Source organism: Pomacea canaliculata, linkage group LG6, assembly GCF_003073045.1.
Source record: "Pomacea canaliculata isolate SZHN2017 linkage group LG6, ASM307304v1, whole genome shotgun sequence".
Taxonomy (NCBI): Eukaryota; Metazoa; Mollusca; class Gastropoda; order Architaenioglossa; family Ampullariidae; genus Pomacea; species Pomacea canaliculata.
The window spans coordinates 15,861,227-15,885,498 of record NC_037595.1 but is presented as its reverse complement, the minus strand read 5'-3'; the positions used below and the strand labels follow the sequence as shown (position 1 = coordinate 15,885,498).

At 37.4% G+C, this 24,272-nt stretch overlaps 1 protein-coding gene and 1 long non-coding RNA gene across 3 annotated transcripts; one reads left to right on the top strand and one right to left on the bottom strand.

Annotated features, from left to right (window-relative positions):
* The first annotated feature begins 6,765 nt into the window (after positions 1 to 6,765).
* Positions 6,766 to 23,988, top strand: LOC112566036 (catalase-like). Of its 2 annotated transcripts, XM_025241960.1 has the most exons (13): positions 6,766 to 6,921; positions 8,033 to 8,207; positions 11,566 to 11,676; positions 12,007 to 12,137; positions 14,944 to 14,994; positions 16,096 to 16,275; positions 16,597 to 16,788; positions 16,954 to 17,106; positions 17,366 to 17,504; positions 17,997 to 18,148; positions 18,513 to 18,677; positions 20,488 to 20,566; positions 21,776 to 23,988. In XM_025241960.1, the coding sequence occupies exons 1-12, from the start codon at positions 6,865 to 6,867 to the stop codon at positions 20,542 to 20,544; spliced, it is 1,563 nt and encodes a 520-aa protein (XP_025097745.1). In that variant the 5' UTR covers positions 6,766 to 6,864; the 3' UTR covers positions 20,545 to 20,566; positions 21,776 to 23,988. The 2 variants fall into 2 exon arrangements, with proteins under 2 accessions (XP_025097745.1, XP_025097746.1); XM_025241961.1 differs by lacking the exon at positions 20,488 to 20,566.
* On the bottom strand, positions 9,095 to 11,557 carry LOC112566037. Its single transcript, XR_003099525.1, has 3 exons — positions 11,023 to 11,557; positions 10,225 to 10,317; positions 9,095 to 9,569 (listed from the first exon to the last, which is right to left on the bottom strand). It is a non-coding gene; the product is annotated as an uncharacterized LOC112566037 (long non-coding RNA).
* Positions 23,989 to 24,272: the final 284 nt, after the last annotated feature.

The window sequence follows — 24,272 nt, the reverse complement described above, 5'->3', positions numbered from 1 at the left end:
ACACAGGAGGAAGGAAATACAATATGGCGTCTTCTACCTCCGCAAGTGAAGATTAAATTTCAGCTACTTTCCCCTAGAAATGGAATGTTACACATATAAGAATCAATACTAGATGTGTTTATCACAACAAACAGTATTTATTTTCTGCAAAAACAATAAAAATATACTTACATTGACATATATGAAGAAATTATATCTTTGGGTTTTAGGTGGCTTGATTGGCGGCGATGACGACTTCACTGAGCATGCGCATAGTTTGTGGCGCCCAATGCGCGTTGGTGTGTGTGAGTGTAAACGCTGGAGTTCAAACTTGATGGCAGCATGTTAGGAAGTGCGCTATTGACACAAATCAACCACAAACGTAAATTATTTTGTCCAGTAAGTTTATACACTAGTATGCTACGTCTGTCCTGTTCCCCGACTAATGAAGTCAAGGGACTGGACCTACTCAAGTCATTGTTTTGGGTGACGACGAAGACAGTATTTTTATACAGGGTTTAAATCATGAAATATTTCCTTTAGTGCATTGCAATTTATGTTTCCAAATGCTAAAACGTTTAGCAAATTTAGAAATCAGCGATGGCTCGGTATTTGTTGATCGTACACAGAAGCTATTAAGAAAATTACTTCAGATCTCATCGAATTTCAAAAAGTATTTGATCTATCACTGAAAATCTTCAACTTAAAAATGTGTCTCTTTGATACATCATTACCACCTTGACATGTTCATTGTTCGAACTGCTACTGAAAAAAATTTAGACATGAATAGGTATTAAGAAAAGTGACTAAGAGCCAGTCTCTCAAGCTAGAGAAGCTATATATATTTTTTAGGCACTTAAAAATCAATGTAACTACTTTTCCAACAATAGTTTACACACGAAACGCACAGTTAAAAACACCACTGTACACCATCATTTGATTTATTTATTAAAGCATAAAGTTTATCTTCAATAAAATTTACCTGTCATTTTTCAGCTGATTAAAAGCCTACGTCACACAGTGCTACATCATAAAATGGAAAGCGGGGAGCTGAAAGGAAACAACTCCTATCCTTTCTTTATCTGTTAGGATCAGTAGCCTCCCCTGAAAATAGTTTTTGTTTTCTCTCTCTCACCACCAACTCTTTCCTCTCACAATGGTGAGGAAGGGGGAACCTATTGCCATTATCTCATCAGCAGAAACATCAAAGCAATTAATTATATCCTTAAACATGCCTGTGGCTTATCGACAAATCTGCAAAATGTTATGACCTGTTAGAGGGTTTCTTTAAAAGTGGTTTGTGGTGGACCACTGGTCCCGCAAAACTATAAAGCCATAAAGGCGTTCTCGGACAACATTCATCCTTTTTGAGGAATATGTGCACATTATAACGTGACTTCATCAACAGTGTGCACGTTGGCCATGCCCCCCGTCGACTGTGCATACAGCCTTGGACTGTTTAATAATAGAGTTTTATAGTGCATCTCCTCTTGTGGAGATTAGCTCAGTGCGCTGTACACGATCGAAAGACTACAAACGAACCGATAGTCAACTCGTGCACACAGAAAGACGCGATGACAAATGATATCGCCGAAATGGATGGATGAAGAAATGAGGAGTGAGCGGAATACTACGCTTGATTATGAAAGTTTTGTTTTTAAAGAGTGGGTTATGTTTGTGGACTTGAAAGCTTCAAACTTAGACAGTTCAAAGAGAAAGAGGCAGAGATATCCAAGAAGGATGGGCTGAGAAGTGGAATGGAGGTCTGCCAAATTTCTCCCGTCTGATGCGTGGCACAGAGAGAGAGAGAGAGCAACACAAAATAGACCTAAAAGACCTATTCAGGTGGTAGGTCAGAAGTACAGTATATGGGTGTGTCTGTCAGTACAGAATAAGCGTAACCGAGTGGTGATAAGCAAAAGTTTTCTTTTTTAACATCTAGCAAAAGTTATCTTTTTTTAACATCTAGCTCTTGATCTAAATTCTATAGAAAGAAAAAGGAAATACTACTGCAAACCAAAGACATTAACCAAAGAAGACATGCGTTTTTTAAATTGATTTTGACACACTGATTTGCAAATCTTGAATGTGAAAAATATCTTATTCTGAATATTTCTTGTAATTTCGATAACGAGGTGAGTCATTTTCAATGAGTTTTGTTTCTTGTTAAGTGTTGCTTTGTCATTTAACACTGAAAGCAGCATATGTTCTGATTCTACCACCGTGTTCGCGCATGTGTGTGTACATGACTGATCTCACGTACCTCGATCCCTTTTTTCCGTAATGTAAGAGTGCGAACGTCGTTTACTGTCAACATAAAGTTTGCGACCCCCCTCCCCAAAGCCGAGCATCGTCCTACGCCACAGCATCATGGATCTCAACTTGGTGAAGAATTAAAGTCGCTCAGAGCGGACGCTGCCATATTTCTCATCAGGGTTCAGCCTCTGGGGAAACTTGACATCTGTCACGCTCTAGTGATTTTTGCGTACGTGACTCATTTCGTGTGCGACTATGAATAACTAGCAGCTTAAGGAACCATTAAATATTGCTGTCTCAGTAGCCTTATGATGACATAAGGGTTTAAATAGCAGATATGTCCCTTCCCCCGTTCTCGAGAAGTGCGGTTGACATTCGAAACTGACGATGAGCGTGAGTGTTCGCGAGTTTTTCTGTTTACAGCTGCGTGTGTGTGTGTGTGCCCGCGCGCGCTATGAGACACAAAATTAAGAATATATACAATTATACATATTACTTAATCCCTCTCTACCCTTCCCTCAAAATGTGGTCACATATAATGACATATTGTCAGAATTGACATAAGCCAGGGTGGAAGGGGGGAGGAGGAGGTGACGTCCTGCCCGCGAAATTATTTGGTCTGGCCCGGCCACGGCAACCTCAGGAAAGACTTAATATTCAATAAATCTAGTAACTTTATTCATAGCAACATAAATTTATAATGTGTCAAGCTTAACGTATATATTTTGAAATAATGAAATCAGCTAATGTGGTTCTAGAGAAACATTTTCAGCCACTACTTTAAGGGTGAGTTAATATAAATGTTTGACCAAATATACCAGGCTAAGTTTTCAGCTGATAATTTTGTATGTCCCGCAAATGATTCTATAACTATAGAAATGGCCTTTGGCAGAAAAAAACAGGTTTCCCATTCCTGACATAAGCCTTTTGACAATAGGCCATTAATTTTTCACTTCCTCAAAAGATATAACACATCCCAAAGGACATAATTAATTGTTGGCGAAGCTCGGTCGGGAGATCCCGGATCTCATGGTGATCATCTTAGGAACAAGATGGTCGCTTCCAAGTTGTGCGAAGTCTGCTTTTCCTGTCTTGCTGATATCCGTTGACTGTTCGCAAGATGACCACTGTTATGTTTAATTTGGAGAAGTGTTTTTTTGTTTTTTTTTAATATATATATATTAGTGCATGTGAATATCCTCATTGAGTACTGGTGTATACACTTTGTGCTTTGTGTCTTTAACTCCAGTTTTTCCGGTCTTTGCAATTGTGGATGTACAGCTTCGTGTGCATTACTGCAGCGAGATTTTACTGTGCTTCACCATCTCTTCCACTGTATCCGTGGATCTTTCAATGGCTTGCCATCATCATTACCATTGTACACCAAGAAGAGGTTGAAGCAGGCCTGACGAGATTGGGGGGTGGGGTGGGAGACAGGGAGTTTGGTGTACCCGAGCCCGGAAGGCCTTGGGCAGTGGATTTTTCCTTCTTTTCCTTTCCTTTTTCTCTAAAACATTCTTCACTCTGGAGATTTTCCTATGGAGCGGGTTTCTACAACTTTGATCTTTTAATGTCAGGTTTCCTGATTTACTAACCACTAAACAACTTTATGTTGAAGTAGGGATGTAGATCCTAGTGCACTTGTCTAATGTTTGCAGTCTATATTACGGTACTGCCTGAAATGTATATAATAGCAATTGATAAGCATATTATTATTATATACTGGGAAAATAATTTACGAGTACAATTGCAAGGTGCCCTGAAAGGTCGTCCACCCCGGGGCTCCTGCTGGATCTCGGCGGCCATGGGTCGAAGTGCTGGTTTGGGGTGGCGATTAACAGAGCTTCATCTTAATAATTGCCAGCTGACTCAACTTTTCTCGAGATATAACAGGCCTCCTTTTGTTCTTGGCGCAATCTACGCATACCGGGAGATTTTTATATCGTCCCTTTCTAGGGTAGGTGAATCTTATCACCAAGGCTGCTCTATTTGCTGACCCTGTCCTTGAGTATGACTAACAGTTTGGTGTTGTTGTTTGTTGTTTTTCTCCCCCGAAAACTGGCAACGTGACGATGATAACAAGTGCAAGAAGTTCATCCCGTCTGGAAACTAGATCGATTGTGCCATTCGATCTCCGGAAAGCATCGCTGTCATCTACATGGATTATCGTCTTTCTATGTACATCTTCATGGAATTAATGTAGATCACATGCGTATATCAGTTCTATTGGCCATGATGTTAGCCTGAGGTGACCTAACGCAGTGCACCAACTGCATCTACTGTTTCTGTGTATGTGTGGAGAGAGGACCTATATTCAATGTAGGATACATACATATGTACGTACTTATCTGTATATCAGACCTGGGCAAGGGGCGGCTCGCAGGCTGCATCTGGCCCGCCTCCTGTCTCTGACCGGCCCGCCCGCTGGTCCGCCCGCCAGTATGTTTACTATATATACAATATTGGGTAAAACTGAGTTAACTATATTAGTCCGGCCCTCTAAAACCATCCCAATTTCTCATGCGGCCCCTTGGGAAAATTAATTGCCCACCCATGCTGTATATGCTAGTGTATGAGCGCTACCTGTGATTGTGGATACCCTTGTGGATTAATAAAGTTGCATTGTATTCTGTGTGTGTGTGTATACAGCACCTGGGGCTGGATGCACGTCGTATATAATTTAAGGTTCATGCATACGTATATTACAATATCTTACGCCTATAGTGTAAACTACTAACATCTTATATTATATATTGCAACTACATTGTAGCAAGCCATATCAGCTGCTAAAATGCTTTACACACACATGCCCTACGCCTATAGCGTGGCCAACTCCATCAACTGCTAAAATCTTATAGCAACTAAAATCCTCTGCTCTCTTCCCCACTCTCTCTCTCTATGCATGTGGCATCTGTTTACAGGGCTGGCTGCTTTGTAGTGATAAAGCCTTATAGTTGCTGGCCCGGCGTAAAACACCGATCCTCTCCGCCCTCTCACTTACCATACTGCCCCCCGATAGCAGTGGCAGCCTCTCAAATAAACAAGCTCACGTTTCGCTCATAACGACCATTGTATCCATTACGCATCATATTTCCCATTCATTGATTCATATGCTTTAAAACGTTTATCTGTAAATTTTTTTGGAAAAAATAAGACATCGCACCTATGACAATGTTCAGTGCTGAAATTCTTACTGACTTACAAAGGTCCTAATCTGTAGTATCTTGGTGAACTGAACACGAATATGACCATTTGCATTGGCTCTCGTTTTGAAGATGTTTGATATAATTTAGCAAAAGAAAAACGAAGCAAAAGAAGTCGAAAGTAGTCTACCCCAACATTCCATCTGCATTGAGACCAGTTCCACATGATGAGGGACTCCCTATATTCCAGATTCAGCTGATGAGGGCGAGGGTGAGCCGACCTGTTGATTGTTCTCCTGGTCATGCAGATTTTCACTGCGGTGCATCATCAACCCCAATAACACAAGACCGAAGAACTTTAAATAACCTGGTTCATGACTTATCCAAGAACAAGGAAGATGTGCTAAGTATAAGACTCCAACAATGAGATCTTTTAGAAAAAGTTGATAAAAAAAACTTCGTGAAATCCATGGACCAGGCTGCGAGTTTTCCCGATACCTGCATGAAAAATATATCTGCTTGATCAGTGAACTCATGCATGTTCTGGGGTCATTCGTCGTTCCAGTACGTGGGACTGGTGCCGTCTGTTGAATGTGGTATTTGGAACTATTTTTGCTATGGAGTGTATACCGGAGTTTGATATTTGGCTTTCGGATTGCGTTAGTGTTTGGTGTAGACGCTGACCTTTGGCCTGGAGTACCGTTAGTTTGTTCTGACGTCACGTTTAATTATTTTCACGTCACACCATCTGTCAGCTGTAAAGCGCCTTGAGCTTATCCACAGGCGAGGATAAGGCGCTGTACATGCCAAATATTATTATTATTATCATCATCATTATATCATGCATTTCGTAATGTACACAATAATTATTGCAGATTACAAAAAAAAAACAAAAACAAAAAAAAAACAAAAACAAACAAACAAACTATAGAGCCACTTTTGCATTTTGTTTGTGATGTTCGTGTTGAGAACATAAATATTAATAAGAAATGACTAATTTTATTTCAGTAACATTACTTTTGTAAAACTTTGTTGACTAGTGTAATTATTACTACATATTTGACAACAGAATTGGGATTTTACACCACGCAGTAGCAAAAAGTAAAACGAAACCAGCTATATATATATAGCATATGCAGACTGAATCGATCGATACGTACACATTTCACACATTGTATCTGTATATTGACACTCATAATCGCCGGTGAAATAATGAAATGCATCAATTACCAATCGAAGCCAGAAAGAATTCTGGAAGTATCATACAGTGTCATACACGTTATAATGCATCCACAAACGTAGAAAACGTCTGTACAGACACACCCCTCTGCTGTACTTTGAACTGGAGGTTGAAAGTCAAGGCTGTGGAGGTCATTGCCAAGTAGACCTATATATTGCGGCCTCAAGTAGGTCATGCGCAGTTGAGCGACAGCACTGTAACAAGAAGTGTGCATTCGATACTGCTTATAAAGCAAAACTCAACACAATGGCAGAAAGAGACAGAGCCGCAAATCAGCTGAAGGAATTCGATGAAAATCAAGCTGTAAGTGAATCGAGATGTTAAATTGTCTATCTGCTTAATTGCTGATCGATGCCTGTTATTAAGATCGTTACAATGCAGACGATAACAAGTCTGGTAGTGACTCTAGTAATCGCTCACATTTTCTCTAGAAAACTTTTTCCTTTGTATTATGTTTGAGCTAAAACAAGAATCTGCGTCTGCAAGAATTAATGTGTTTTGCATTTTCAGTTTCAACTGCTACGTAGTATATTGTGCCAGTTTGGGTGACCTCCCCATACCCGAGCTATGGCTTAGGTCCAAAAGTCAGAGATAAGCAACAGTATTTACGTCCAGATGTTTATATGCGTCATTCTGACAACTGTTGATTGTTTTCAAACTTTCATGTGCATACGAAACAGTTAAACATGTAATAAAAATAATGGCGGAATTTGTAGGGTGCATTTCCCCTGATTGTGTAATTTCACATTACTTGTTTAGATTTCATTCTTTCGCTTCTGTCCGCCATAAAGTATTCATAATTTTCTTCAGCATTTTATATGCATTAGCCAATTAAATGTTCTCTGACAACATTATCTCGCATATTTCACGGTCATGCTCAAATGAAAACAAGTATATATTAAAGAATGGACAATCGATCATTTACAGGTCTGTCACTAGTAGGTCCCATTCAGTTAGTGTTCAGTTTGTTTTGTTACATAAAACAAAAGCCAGTTTGGAAGTTCGCACAAGATCTTTAAGATGCCATGCATTTCATTAGCCTGTTCAAAAAGCATTTCAGAAATAAATTTCCTAAACCGTTTAGAAGGCAACCATTTTTATTTTAGTAACAATTTAAATAATATATAAATATCCAAAACATGTGTGGATTTGGGTTTTGGGGTTTTTTTTTCTTGCTTTTGCTATTGCTTTTTTCAGAGAAGAAGGGATGATGGTACCAATAAGTGAGGGTTACCAATAAGTTTCCAATGAGTGCAGGATTACTGTGTATTTACAAACAAACCAGCATGAACCCTTACTAATTCATATTGTAGCTTTCTTCAGACAAAGTCAATGGCAACGTAACTTAAAAGTTAGTGTGTTTGAACATCAGCATGACCTTATTACACCTCCCACTTTGCATATTTCACAACAGGGCCAGAAAAGTGCTATTACAACAGGTGCAGGATCTCCAGTTGGCGCCAAAAATGCCGTAATGACAGTGGGGCCACGAGGGCCTCTTCTTGCACAAGACTTTGTGTTTTTTGATGAAATGATGCATTTTACCAGAGAGCGAATCCCAGAACGAGTGGTGCATGCCAAAGGGTCAGGTGAGTTTGCCAAAGTATAGAACGAATGTCAAAATATGATCACATTTATGCAATAATAAAATAGCTAAGGTTGCTTTGAAGATTGTGGACATTTTGAGTGTTGTGCTTTACGGAACACTGTTACATGGGCTGCCGGTATCTTGATGATGTAATTTTATCTTTAAGAGGCTAAGGAATCTTTTGGGTGTATAGTGTGATGTGGACAGTGTCTTGCATTCTGTGATGTGCTGTAGTAACCCGTGTGACATATTTTGCTTTTCCATCAGTTCTTTATTAGAAATTCTTTAAAAGTATTTGTCATTTTTAAAAAGTTTGTGCACACCTATTACATTTTAAAATATTTTGTTGTGAATTTAAACCCCAGCCAGAGCTATTAGTCTACCAACTGAGTTAAGTCATATCCTGATAATTTCTGTTAGTGTTTGTGAGCCTTTAGCTTGCTGCTGTAGTTCATAACAATGCATGCAGAAGCTACATGCACTAAAATTAACTTGCTTAAGGAGTTATGTGAATTACTTTTATTGAGAAAAGATACAGACATTTGGCACTATCTTGTATGTGCTATTATTAAGGAGCTCTTGGCAATTTGTTTGCAAAGTGTTTTAACTAACACATCTGACCTGCAGTACACGTGTCACCGATAGCACATGGCCATGGAGTAACTGTCACTTATAAATTATTGTATTTGATTTCATATAAAACATGTTTAATATTTTTGCTTATATCCTTCTGATCTGAGTACCAAAAAAGGTGTTTCTCATAAGCCCAGGCTATATACGAGAAAGTGATGTATTACTGAATAAAAACAGTTGAGTTTTATGTTATTTTTAGAGAGTGCAAGAGATGAGAGGTGGGGAAATAAAGCTAAAAAATTCAGTTTTGTAGAAGTCAATGATTAAATATTCCAGCTTCTTTAAGCTTTCAAAGATGGGGTATCAAGTATGTTTGACATTAAAATGCTTCAGCTATTAAAAATATATTATGGTATTGAAATGATTCACATAACACACCCATAAAATGAATGAGTAGGCTAAAATAAATGCTTAAAGTGTATGCATTAATTTCTTTTTCTAAGTCATCAAATGTTTCACAAGATCGAGTGACCTGATGACATTTAAGACTTTTTAATCAATTGGTGGTGTCAGGATCTGATACACATAAAATGCCAGTAACAAATGATCAACCAGGCTGGAAACCACATAGAAGCACCATCTGTTCACTGTATCTAGCAATTAACGTCTTGAAATAGTTTTTTATAGGACAAGTCAGTTACTGGACAAGAAGAAAACAGCGTTGATGATCAGCTGTAAGAATGTGTTGCACCTGTGACTGAGTACTGCTTCCTTCCATGCTTGCAGGCACCTGCACACAAACATGCACACAAAAACATACACAATGATGTCAGTGTCAGTGATATGAGAAAATCATGTTAATGTTATTCATTTCAAAATCTTTACCAACGTTGTGTATTGAAGTAACACATGTTATTATAATTATAATAATAATGATGATGATGATGATGATAATAATAATGAGGATTTATATAGTGCCTTTCCAGATTTGCTCATATAAAAATTGCATTAAAAGAAAGATGTCACAGTGTAAAATAGATAAATCAAACATATAATCTGTGACCTTCCCATTAATAAAAGGTGTGATCCTGCATAATTTGGTTATGATGGAGCAAACAATGTGGTTTTGCATCGTACTCAGCACAGACACATTACCACACTCTTCTTTTGTTAAAAGATATAATTACTAGCTAGTTGAGTGATTTGCTAGGAAGAGAGAACAATAATGTATGATAAAGTAATATATAAAAAGTTAATATAAAATTATCTATAAAGCATAATCAGTTTAACAGCACAATTCTCATTGTCACATTAATCATCTTGAAAGAAACCCCCAAAAGTAAATGCAATACACAAAAAGCATTTCAAATGTAGAAATGCATAGATGACTTGATCATGCCATATGGCATAGCAGGCCTGTACTAGTGTTCACTGGAGCTACTTACACTTCTAATCTGAAGATCTAACAGAAAGAACGATATTCACATCAAACTTGTTTAAGACAAAGGTAGCATCCTTCTCAGATCATGGACACCACCCTGTTATGAAAGAAAAAAAGAAATGTTAAGATTTCTTTCCTTTATGACAGCCGTTAAAAGCTAGTATGGAAATCATTCTCTAATTCTGGCTGCAGTTATAGATATTGAGTATGCAGCAGTGCCTTTTGTGAAGGCTGTTTTCTCTAGGCCTGAATAAGTGCTATGTCATTAAATTTAATGATGCATACATTTAGTGTTTCTGATTCTTTTGAAGACCTCATTTGGTCTGTTGAAGTATGCCGCTGATGCAGATATGCAGGCCTCTCTAAGGGGTAGTACCTTATGTAGAGAGAAACTATATGGCATAACGGAGTTTTGTTTATAGCTTCTATTTGTTAAATTGTCTGAGCAGAAGGATGAACTTGCCTTGATATTTTCAAAGGAGGTTAAAAGATGTTAAGATATATGGTAGTGGGGTGGAGACCATGACTGGGGGTGAACTATGCTGTGAAAGCAGGTACATGATGTATGTAGAATTTTTTGACACCACGATGATAACACACCTGTGATTAAACATTTGAGAACCATGAGCCCCTGGATCAGCTTTGTCTTCTTTGGTAGATAATTTATCTTTATGGCATCAAGGTTTTTTCTGGTAGACTTGCTTCTTCCCTTTGCTATCCCACCAACAACTTTTCATCGCTTCACCACCACCCCAAAAAAAAAAGTTCAATCCAGAATGATTACAAGATGTAGAGTACTCACAAATGGAAAGGATTTGTTGACAAATCAACCATGTATGTCTTTAGCCACAAACTGACAAGCACAAATGAAGCAGCTGTTTTTAGGGAAACCTAAAAATTTCAAAATGCATATGTTTATCAAGATGGATAAGCATATTTACAACTTTAAAAAACTAAAATATAGGCAACTAAATATATTGGTTAAGGAAGTGATAATATTGTCAAAACACACAAAGAAAGATACAAAGTATATTCTAAATATACATATTTATATTACAGACATAAAGGGAGAAATGACTTGCAGCTACCATGTCTGTTTTGTTTTTTTAGTTTTTCCATCCTTTAATGGACTAATTTAGGTCATTAAAAAATTTATTTTTGCAGCATAATCCAGCACAGGTCAAGTTTTGTCCTTGTATAGGCCAGTGAAGGTCAAGCTATTGGTCTTGTGTTGTAGAACTATTACTAGCATGGCCTTGTCATACAAAACTGTTTTTTTAAACTAATTTAAAAGCTGACTAAGAATAATAAATGAAAAAAATTGTCATGTCTTTCTGTTTAACAGGAGCCTTTGGCTATTTTGAGGTCACCCATGACATCACCAAGTACACTAAGGCCAAGCTTTTTAATCAAATCGGCAAAAGAACACCTCTTGGTGTGCGTTTCTCCACAGTTGGTATGTGTTGTCAAGCATGATGGGGCTTTTGGCTGCTAAATAATATTTTTGCTCCGGCTTTGCATGTAAGGACATAAACAGATACTGAGAAAGTACTGATAGAGGCTTTTTAATTTTATCTATATGTAAACAAGCACTTAATTGAAAGGGTCCATGTTATAAGCTAAATTTTGCCTTGTGTTTGTTTTAGATAAGATAATCTGTAACAGACAACTCATAGTACCTGCTGATGCACATCCAATTACGCATAAGGTAAACATAAGGTGCTTAAATGCACCAGTGGATTATGAGAGGGGTCTGTGCTATAAACTCTGTGTGTGTACATAACAGGTGGTGAGAAAGGCTCAGCAGACACAGCTCGTGATCCCCGGGGCTTTGCTGTCAAGTTCTACACAGAAGATGGCAACTGGGATCTGACGGGCAATAACACACCCATTTTCTTTATTCGAGATCCGATGCTGGTATGTACTATTGAGATGTTTCCTGTACCTGTTGCAGTACTGTTTCTGTATGCATTTTTTTATTTATCACTGTTATTTACCATTTTCTATTGATGTACTTTCAAACCTTACAAGAGACTGCAGCATGATAGAGTCATGGCTCTAGAACATGCTGTAGTATTTTGACTGGTTTTGTGACAAACCATTTCAAATTTCGAAAGCAACCATTGGAACCAAAATGTTATTTTTCTTGCATTCACCAGTTTTTGAATATACAGTTGACCATGGAATAATGTAGGGCCTAGGGCAGACCTAGGCAAATGCCGGCCCGCGGGCCGGATCCGGCCCGCCTCCTGTCTCTGACCGGCCCGCCCGCTGGCCCACCCGCCAGTATATATACTATATATACAGTATTGGGTAAAACTGAGTTAACTATATTAGTCCGGCCCTCTAAAACCATCCCAATTTCTCATGCGGCCCCTTGGGAAAATTAATTGCCCACCCCTGGTCTAGGGCCACCAACATCCACACACCATTGAAAATCTGCATAGAACTTTGACTCCTGAAGAACTTAACTAGAACTAATAATAATGTGATTTTGATATCACCTTTCCCCAAAATCAAGGTGGGCTTAAAGCACTTTACAGAAACAAGATAATAACTGTTGGGGCACAAGACTGTCGAGTTTAAAATTTGGGGCTGTGCCTGATTCTGGGCATTTTGAAGTCTACCTCAGTCTTTGAAATGAAAAGATGTCTGATATAGAGCCTCGAGAGAGAAGACGTAACCTCAGAGTCCTCGTGCAGAGGCAGGGAACAATGAGAAGGCTTCCTTCACACCCCTTACATTCATAGCTCAAACAGCCAAGAAAGAACCGCTTCAAGAAACAGAGTATCAAACACCAATACAAAGAGCTGAGAACCCAGAACTGGGATATCCTTGGTGACAAAGACATCCCTCACAGATCTCAGCTTGCCTGACTGGAGATTCAGGCAAGGGATGGAAGCTACAACAAGCAACACTGTTCCTGGTATATTTTCAGAATAACTGCAGTTTATAGGAATGGAAATTAGATCATAAGATGGTGTTTATAAAGAAATCACAATCAAATTAATTTTCATAGTTCCCCCAAACCATGAGACCCCCGACAACTTTTGGAAGTTTGAATACACCTCTTTGGACTTAAGTAATGTAAAAAATGGACATAAGTGTATTGCTAGAAATGAAACAACAATTTTATTGATGTTGATTTTAAAAGCTGTGTTGTTTCATGAAAGGAACAGAAAAACTTTGAGGTGTAGATCCAATGAAAGTGATTTTTGTTTGAAATATGCTGTTGGATTACATTAAGATTGCCAAGCATTACACTTATAGCAGTAGAATGGATTACATTATGATTGCTGAGCACTATATGTTTAGCAATAGAATGGATAGCAATATGATTGCTGAGCACTATATGTTTAGCAGTAGAATGGGATATTTGCTGTGGTACTTTCACTTTGTTCTAAGTATGCTATGTAACAATGACCTTTTTTTCAAATTAACCATTCCATATAAGTATGTCTGACAACACCCACAGTTCTTAGTTGTTAAAATAACACTTCCTTTAATCCAGCAAATAAGTTTTTGCTTTAAAAAGGTTTCAAGTCATGAAGTGTTTCACCGGTGGATGTGAATAAATGATTTATGAGATCCCAAAGTTTTCATCTTTTACATAGCAAAATCACATTTATTCATGATTGTGATCGCAATTACAGCATGACAACCATCCTTTCTATTTGATTTTTTTACACATGCACATACCTAAATGTGGTGCACATATGTACACTATACACAGTGCAGTAACATACAAAAACAGCATTAATTATATAGCAGGTGAGACAATATACCCAGCATCCCCTGCGTTGATTTCTAGGTGTGACTTTATGGTCAGCTAATAGCCTACTGTTGAGAAGCTTTGCTGATAACATAAAAGATTGATTAATACTTATTTTGATTTTTATATGTATTATCTACTGTATTCTTACAAAACAAGAAAAAAGAAAGTTTTATTAAAAGTAGTCAAGAAGAAAAAATACATTTACAGTGCTGTGTTTCATGATAATAGAAGTTTACATCATCAGGGTTACAAGATGATTCATCTGTCTTTCAGTATTTACACCAATAGTTTCTTATAACATCAGTAGTGAGAATATTATCAGCATCATAGAAGTTATTATTAACACTAGACATCATAAATGAAAAGATTATAGGAAAAGGTTTATGTTTCTTGACATGTAAAATGATTCTTGGGTTGAGTGAGGGGTACTAGTGGGACGTAAGAGGGTTAGGCGAAGGCAGTAATATGCAAGCTTACATGAATAACCCTAAATAAACTGCAAGGGTCCCATGAAGGGCCTGCTTCTACACCTACCAGACAGGGGTTTTGACAACCCTCAAGGGGCCCATTTCTTTGTTAGGGATTCATAGGGCAGATGAACTCTTGTAAGTGAAGCAAACCCATATTCTAGGGTCAAATGTATTATGTTGTCTAACTGGGTTATAAATGCTGTCCCTTTTCATGACCTTTGTTTGCCCGAAAAGAGTTTATATTATCAAAAGAAGTGACATATATCAATAACAGTATTAAATAAAATTATTTTTCCTGATTACTGTAGCTCTTGGCATGTGTGTAGATGTAAATTACATGCTACACAAGGCTGTATAAAATAATAATTTCTCAGTTCATTAGCATTTAGAAATCTTTGTAGGACTGTCAAGACATGTATTTGCAATAAAACTAAGATGCATTTAACTCATATTGTTTGTGCAATCTTTGTTTTTTCAGTTTCCCAGCTTCATTCACACTCAGAAGAGGAATCCAGCTACAAACTTGAAAGTCAGCAAAATTAACCTAAATTAACCCTAAGCTTCTAAATTTTGACATTTCAATGATCTCAAAATCAGGAAATATTTAAGCAGAAGCCTTATTATCATTATAAAGTAAAATTAACTTGCTAGCTAACTAAGGATTTGTAACAGAGTGGGGCGAATTTACATTAGTACAGTGGAACCTCGGTTAGCGAACGCCTCGGATAGCGAATATTTCGGATAACGAACAAAAATTTCGTTAAAAGTTTGTCTCGGATAGCGAACAAAATTTCGGATAACGAACAGCCACGTGGACCACACGTGACCGACCAGCATGTCATCATTCGCGCTCGAGACACAGTTACGATCGGTCGTTCCTTTTCACTGCGGATCCTTCTTATTTAGTGATTTTTGTGCTTTATTTTAATAAGATAATCCTCAATCATGGCTCCAAAGAAGATTAAGAGCAATAGTAGTGAGGTAATGACAAAGAAGCGGCCAACAAATGAATTGAAAAAGGAAATAATTTCAAAGTATGAAGGTGGCATACGTCTGTCGGATATGTGATGTCGTATTACCGAAGAGTTTTACAAAAAAGGCAGAAGGAACAGACACTGGACAAGTTTTTTCCTTTAACCTCAAAGCTACAGAAAAGGGAAGTCACCCCCGATTTTATACTGTCACCTGTGCTCATGGAGGGGGAATCCAAGCAGTAATTCCACCCCTTACTCCCCACACTTGCTTCCAACCACGCCGTCAAAACGGCAAGTTTTCTGATGTTTAAATGCTTTCGTTAATGTTTTTATGTTTATTGAACTCCATTTATATTGCATTATAACTGTTCTCTTGTAAACAAATACCTATATAGCCTGTAACTTTCAAATATTAGCGAGTCAACAGGGGCTGGGAACCAATTAAATCTATTTCCTTTATTTCTTATGGAAAAAATTGTTTCGGATAACGAACATTTTGGATAACGAACACCTTTTCAGAACGGATTAAGTTCGTTAACTGAGGTTCCACTGTATTGATATTTTAATGAGGATTAAAAGTCAGTACTGGGCATAGTATTAATATTTTAATGAGGGTTAAAGGTCAGTACCCGACCTGGCAACTTTCTGTGCCTCAGGACCCAGATATGGTGTGGGATTTCATCACACTGAGACCAGAGACAACCCATCAGGTGTGCTTCATGTATTCAGATAGAGGAACACCTGATGGCTATCGCCACATGAATGGATATGGAAGTCACACCTTCAAACTTGTCAACAAAGACAATCAGGCTGTCTACTGCAAGTTTCACTTCAAGGTCATAGAGCTTTCAGACAGCTTCCTATTTATTAGGATATATTTTATCTTTCTTAGTTGTTATTATCTTAGTCAACAGCTGATTATATTTTTATGCATTGACAATCTTATTCTTCACATTATGTGTGTATTCTGTTTTATATTATTGTATCCTTAAGTTAATTGTTAGCTATGCTGAAGTGTTATAGTTGATGGCATTACTGTTTATCAAAGTTAAAAGCTCAGTGCATTATTGCATAAAACACAAACCGTTCGACACTAGAGGTCTTAAGTGTATCAGAAAATCATTTCCCATGCAACTCAAATGTGTTTCATTTCGCAGACTGACCAGGGCATCAAGAATCTGATGGCCAAAAGGGCAATGGATCTTTGTGCCTCAGACCCAGACTACTCACAACGGGACCTCTATAATGCCATTTCAGAAGGAAACTTCCCATCATGGAGCCTATACATCCAGGTCATGACCTTCGAGGAGGCAGAAAAATTCCGCTTCAATCCTTTTGACCTAACAAAGGTAAGGCTGCAAAGTAGAGACTGAAAATTATGCTAATAACCATTGAACAAGAGTAAAAGAATGTAAGAAGGTTTATGAACCAATAGAATAAAAAAAACTTCAAGAATTGGAAGTGTGCTTTCTAGACTATTAAAACTTTTTTATCATAGATGGTGCATCTTTCAGGTTTGGCCACATGGTGAATACCCACTGATCCCTGTTGGGCGCATGGTTCTGAACCGCAATCCCAAAAACTACTTTGCTGAAGTTGAACAGATTGCCTTTTCGCCTTCACACATGGTGCCTGGCATTGAGCCCAGTCCAGACAAGATGTTGCAGGTTTAGTAACACTGTTTCAGTCTTCACTACTTAAGCTTTAAGGAAGCTTTCAAATTTGTGAGAAGTCTTAATGGGTAATTTATAGCATCTCGGTGCACAACATACCGTTCTGTTTGTGTCACTGGTGTGGCATCTTGGTGTGTTGTGGTTTAAAAACTTTACTTCTTTTTAAAAATGTCATGAATCCCTGATAGACATCATCTGAATCATGCAGATGACAGAAAAACTTGCATTTTTTTTTTTAATCTTGGCAACACAGGGCCGTCTCTTTGCATATTCAGACACTCACCATCATCGCCTTGGCAACAATTACCTGCAGATTCCTGTTAACTGTCCCTTCAATTCCAAAGTGCAGAACTACCAGCGAGATGGTGCTCAGTGTGTCAATGATAACCAAGGTGAATTATGACATTTCATTAATCATCACTTGTGATGTCTGACATTTCATCACTTATCATCTGCAGTGTCTGCTACTTCGTTACTCATTATCTGTAATGTTTATATTAAGTAGCAGAAGAATAATGATGAGTTGCTCAATTTTTCTATTTCTGTGTACTGCTAAGATTGTCCCATTGCTTTCTACTAAAATAATAGATGTCTCAGATCCTGGGTGTCATGATGGCACCTTAGTGTTAGTATAGGCTGATAACTAGTTTCTAGGCCTACTGGTCTGTAGTGCATTCTGTCCCTCTGCACTACTTTATACTCACTTTTTCAATGCTGAATATTACTCCTTATATGAATTTCACAAGAAAAGTACCTTCCTAAAGTTAGCTTGTGCCCTGAAGGTACTTAGATACCAGCATCTGCCCCAAGAACATTGAATATGTTGAATTATTTTTTTTCAAAACCATATAGTTTTTAAATTCATGTATTATGTTTGTGCATAGGTGGTGCTCCTAACTACTACCCCAACAGTTTCTCTGGTCCTGTTGATGACAAGAAATATTTGGAATGCCCACAGCATTTTGCTGGGGATGTGACCCGCTACAACACTGAAGATGATGACAACTTTACACAACCTGGAGTCTTCTGGAATAAGGTTAGAATCGTGTGTGATCTGTAACACCGGAAACTTCAACAATCAGTGAAAAAGCATTGGATAACACATGCAAGCGTGCCCTTTCGCCTTCACATATGGTGCCTGGTCCTGAGCCCAGTTCAGACAAAATATACAAAGAGTGTGTGTGTGTACATACTGAGTTGTACTCTCATTCATCTATGAACAACTAGTATGCAGTATTTCAAGTTCTAGTTTATAATGGCAGAAATTATGAATACCTTGATTTTGAGAACAAATTATATGCATTTACATTCTTGCTTGGTTTATGTGCACACACTCCTTCTCTCATTCATACTGTTACAGAATGTCTGTAAACTGTTTAACCTCCTCCAACTGACCACAGGTGCTGTCATCTGAAGAGCGTGCACGGTTGGTGGAGAATATTGTTGACCATCTCAGGCTTACGCTGGACTTCATCCAAGAACGTGCTGTCAAGAATTTCACTGCTGTAGATCCCGAGTTTGGGAACCGTGTGAGACAGGGATTAAATGCTTTCAAGTCTCCAAAGGTAGTCTCCTTATCGAATCTTATGCTCATGTAATTGTTTGAGAAAAGCATTCTTGAAGTTTATTTACCTATAAGAAATAATTTTTTGTCTTCCTGCTTATATTTGCCTAAATGTATTAGTGTACACAAATTATTTTATATATATCATCACAGTAAATGTGCACAGCACCCTTTTTTCTGGTATGCATAGCTGAACATTCATGTTCTTTTACCTTGACAAGAGATAACTACTCTGCCAATGCGGGCCTCTCTAAATTAATTACTGAAGAACAAAATTTCTTCTTCCACATGAAACTCACATTTAAAAATTGTATTAAAAAATTACAAATCTTTAAACCTTACCTCTAAACTAAGATGCGCAGTTACTACATACAATAATATGCACAAAAAAAATACAGTCCTGTGCTCAAACCCAGTTTTTCTGGCATGCAGTCCAAAAATGGCAACAAAAAAAAATTCTCGCATTTTGAGGAACTCACTAACCATAATGCTAAAGTCTGTAGAGAATGACACTTCACAAGTTCCACAGAGGTCTCAGACTGAGCTCTATATGTTTAATGTGAATACTTACAGAATTCCAGGAGTCTGCTTTACTGTGAAAACAGAGAATTTCTGGAGTCAGCTTTGGAGGTTAATGTCCTTCAACACACAACTGATAGTAATAGTGCTGCATCTGGGGTTGACATCTTCCAGCAAAAACAGCAGAATACATGTTCCATCTCTTGGGCCAAACATTTTCATTGGGGATAGCTGTCTGATGGCAAAGCAGGGAGTTTTCTACTCCAAGTAGAAGATTGTAGCTACACTTGTGGTCAACATGTTGTGGAAATAGTCTTCCATACTGATCATGATCTTCCACAAACCCCATGTACAGCATATGCAATAACGCTTCAAAAACCACTAGTATTTCAAACTTTCATGTTTCAAAATTTCTTTCACATTTAACACATCAAACTACACTGTGATGGTCTGTGGACTCCTTCAAATGTAACCTGATACTACAAGCCTATGGCTTCATAGGGAAAACAAATGCTGCAGGCCTGCAAAATAAGGAGAAGAGGAAGATTTGTTAAGTGCATTTCCCCATGTGCACACGAGCTCAATGCACTGCATAACAGTCAGCAATACAGAAACTTAACCCTTAGAGCACGATGAGCCACGATCCCGAGCTGTAGATTGTAGCTTTGTCAGGGAAGGTAATTTTCGTTACTTTTATTGCAAAGTTCAAGCTTTCTCCTTTCTAATGTTTACCTGAGAGCAGCAATAAAAAATAATTTCACTCACTGTTGTCTTCACAGTCTTCAGTTATCAGCCAGTCTTTGTAATACTTATACTTTTATGCTGTGCTAAGAGGGTTAAGCAAACAGAAGACATAATAATTGGATGAAAAAAAATTAGGAGTGGGTAGAACTGTACTGATAAGACAAAATATTTCTAAAAGAGAAAGGTTTTGAGACTGGATTTGAAGGTTTCGAAAGTAGGCATAGTTCAAAGATAGGGAGGAATTCCAAACAGTGAGGCGAGAGAAGGAAAAGGAGTGTCTACCAAATTTCTCCTGTTTGATGCATGGTACAGTGAGCTGCATTATAAATATATAAAGCTAGCCAGCCTTTTATAACTTTTAAGAACAAGTTTAGGAATTCAAGAGACAAATGAAGAACCCAAGTTTCTAATGTTTTTAGAATTCATTGCATGCAACAGGGTTTTTATTCTTTTTTTTTGTGTGGATTTCTGAAATCATGAAAAAATTCAAGCAGATGTGTCCTTTGATCATGGCTGTTATTTGATGTATCACTTGCATTTCCTTACAGACCAACGGAATTGGAGTTTATATCACTAAGCTTCAAGCTGGAATGACTAGACTTTGAATGCCAAAAAAGAACTACTTCTGTGGGTAACATACAAGATACATTATAAGTATCCCTAGGACACCTCTGACTTTTTATCTGTCAAGTCTGAGGTAACACAGAGAGGGCCTAGGGCATTCATTTTGCTTGCAAACAGATGTGGCTGCCAGGGTCAAACTGACATTGATAGTTCTGTAAGTCTAAATCTGGAGATGGTTACAGTCATAAGATTTAGAATGTCATTCACATTGTAAATGGTATGACTTGTGAAGATGGATGGTGAAGAACTAACATTTAAATTGCTGTAAGATCTGGAGGTGCATGTAAATATTATTAGCTCAAGTTATCAGGATGGTTGCATGACTACTATATAATGGCTTATAAGCTACACTTCTTGGTGCTGGGTGAAAAATATATGATTTCAGTATAAAAGCATTGAGAAATATTAACTGTTCTCAGCTGTTGCTTGGATAGTGTGGCGGGTTGTGAAATAGTCATCTGGTACTAATCCAACAACTCTCACCAGCAGCTGGACTGCCACACTTTAAGGTCTTGAGTGTGACTATACAGATTCATTACAGATGGCAAGACAGTCACTTCTAATTTGACCTTTTAAACATTCATTGAATTCAAGTCCCTATTTACCATTTGTCAAAAGTACTTTGAGAGTGAATCTGAGTGTGAAGTTTCATTATTGTTACTGAAAATAAACATTTCACGATTTGTCAGAAGAGAATGTTGATTGATTGAACACATATGCAATAGTGTATTACAGTTTACTTTCCTTCTATGCTATTTTTTGCTACTTTTGGACAGACGGCACCTCCTGACAAAACTTGCCACAATGTCTTGGATTGATTATAAATTGTACAGTCCTTGTGCACATTCTCATAGGGTAAATGCTAAACGGTTTTATGAAACAGTGCTAGCATGATAGATTTTTCCTTTTGTGCCCAACTGTTTCTCTGCTTCTTGTGCTGATTTTATTTGTTATTGCACCTTACCAGTGTTTTGCTGATTAACCCTTTCTCTTCAAAGATGTTCACTTTGCAAGACTTGTGACACAGTCACACAGGCTTTCTTATCATACTCTTATTTGTATTGGAGAGTTTGTCATTCACATTGTCTTGCACTGATGTACAGCAAGTATATAAAAAATTTTTTTATTCATCACTTACTCCAGCCATTTTACTCCACATGGATGCTTGACCAACATGACCTGATGCTTATGACATGTCTTCCTCTGTTTCAGTCCTCAGTCCAGGCCAGCCTTTGAACACCCAACCAGCATCTGGATGCAAGATGGCTCTTGGCAGATATAAAGTCTACCCGCTGATCCTTTGTATGTCACAGTTCTTTGTGAAGCAGAGAATGCTGCTGTGTTTACATCATGTTGAAGCACTATTGTCTGCTTCTGCATGTTGGACATTTTGCACTGACGATTACCAAAGCTTTCTACATTACTGAAACCAGATGTATCAGTTGATACTAATTTCAATCCCTAACTTTTTTTTTTCCAATACAGGAACATCTCCTTATTAAGACCTTAGGTATTGCAACCCAAATTTTTTCACAGACCTACATTCCTATAAAAACATTATCTTTATTACAACTACCTCCCCAATGTAACTAAAGACAAACTGTTTGGGCTCTATTATGACCTTTTTGCGGAAGTCATATGCTGAAAAATATTAAATACTTTTTAAAATGGGCTGCTTTTTGCAAACCATTTGTCATGTATTATGACTTCCTACAGAAATAACAAAATAAATTAAGCAAATTTTGAGACTGCTTGTTCACTGGTTCACTGGTCATTTTGACTTAAACCATATCACTCCAGTCATAGCCACCATCTGCCAGAGTTGTATTGACCCAGCTATGACTATATCATCCCACATAAATATACATTGTCCCAACATCAAAAGTTGAATCGGCCCATGCCAAAATTGATCATCAATGACACTATTAATGTCAAATATTACCAATTCATGCACCATCTTACCAAAAATGGCCGCTGGACAATGCATATTCCAAGAACAAATCTGACAATGATGCAAAAACACAATATTCTCTTAAATCATTGGGGTTTTTTAAATAAATTTTGTTATTGTTATTCTTTAGTTTATTATTATTAAATGTACGTGCAGACATTTGGTTAAAATCTCACAGCGGTGCATCAGTATGGTTTTCTTTTAAATCAGTTTAAAAAAATTCTTTTTTGTAACTATTCTTTAATTTGTAGGTAAAGTATAGCCAGAAGTTAGGTTAACATCAAACACGTGTCATTACTCGGGCATTTGTTAAGCCTGAACTTGACTCAATTCAACTTTTGGTGTTAGGACAGTGACGTGGTCTTACTTGGGATAATGTGGTTATAGCAAGGTCGATTCGACTCAAGCAAGAGGCAAATATAGCTGGGGTAATATGGGTTTTGGTTGCAGAACTTTCTTTAAAAAATATAAATAATGCATTTTAAGACCACGGTAGACCCATTTGTCTAGCACAGTACATTGACTGCTCTTACCTGAAGAGTTCTCCTATAAACTTTAGTCAAACGCAATAATTACAGAATAAGTAAGCATGACCAAATGAAAGCAAATACAGCAAAGAGAAGCATCATATGGTTTATAAGACCTTTATTTCAACATTTAAGTAAATGAACTTGAATTTATCTATGTTTGAAGTCATGGTTCATGAAAGCAGACTGGCTGATTTCCCTTCTACAACCCAACTTTGATTTTAGTGAGTCTTAATAGGGAGGTTTTGCTGTATAAGATTGACTCTTGGTGTATATATATATATTTGTTTGTTATTTTGATGATTTTTCACAAATAATACAGCTTTTTGTGACCTCTAATATTCAACACCATAGGCGAAATTACACTCATTGTCTGTAAGCATAACTCCTCAGACATAGCATTTAACACCTATAAATTACATCCTTTTATATATGTATACACTCACACTATATTAAACATATCCTTGTAGATATTTTCTCCACCATAATGAAGCAGGATTCTGACACTTCTATTCTGCTACAAAATGATGAAACATAGGTACAGAAAAAAAAATTAAGTACTGATTTTAGTGTAATTTAGTTTTTTCCCAAAATCTGGATATTTTTGCTTTTTCTTGCTTCTGTTACAAAATAAATGTTTTGTTTCTTCACTTGTCAGCTGCAGCATATAATCAAAGTATCATCTTTTTCACTTTATCAGAGATGGTTGTGCATTAATTATTTTTAACCATGATTTTTTTATATAACACTTTTGCCTCCATTGCCAAGAACTGATCATAGTTCTGCTGGGTGAGAAAATTTATAAATAACGCAACAGAAAGGAATGGAGGAAGAGAAAATGCCAGATACTATAAATTAATGTGTGGATGAGAGCTAACAGGAAAGGGAAATAAACTTATGTAAACTGCATCATATTGCTGATATCATTGATAAAGATTGTTTTATGATTGTTATGTTTGGAATTCATTTCAGTTATCAAAACTATATGGCTGTAAAAGATGCAAAATGTACTGTAGCCAGACTGAACACATTCCTCACTAAGATTAACACCACGGCCTTTAGCACCAAATCAGTCTGTTCCCAGACTGATCCACTTCACACGGCTACACTGTTGCTGGACCTTTGGTAGTAATGGCTTCTAAAGCCCTAGTTCCAAACCATGGACATGGATGTGTATTTATGTATGGACTGATGTCTGTTTGCTGAGACTCTTGGCCTCTTGCGGAGTGAG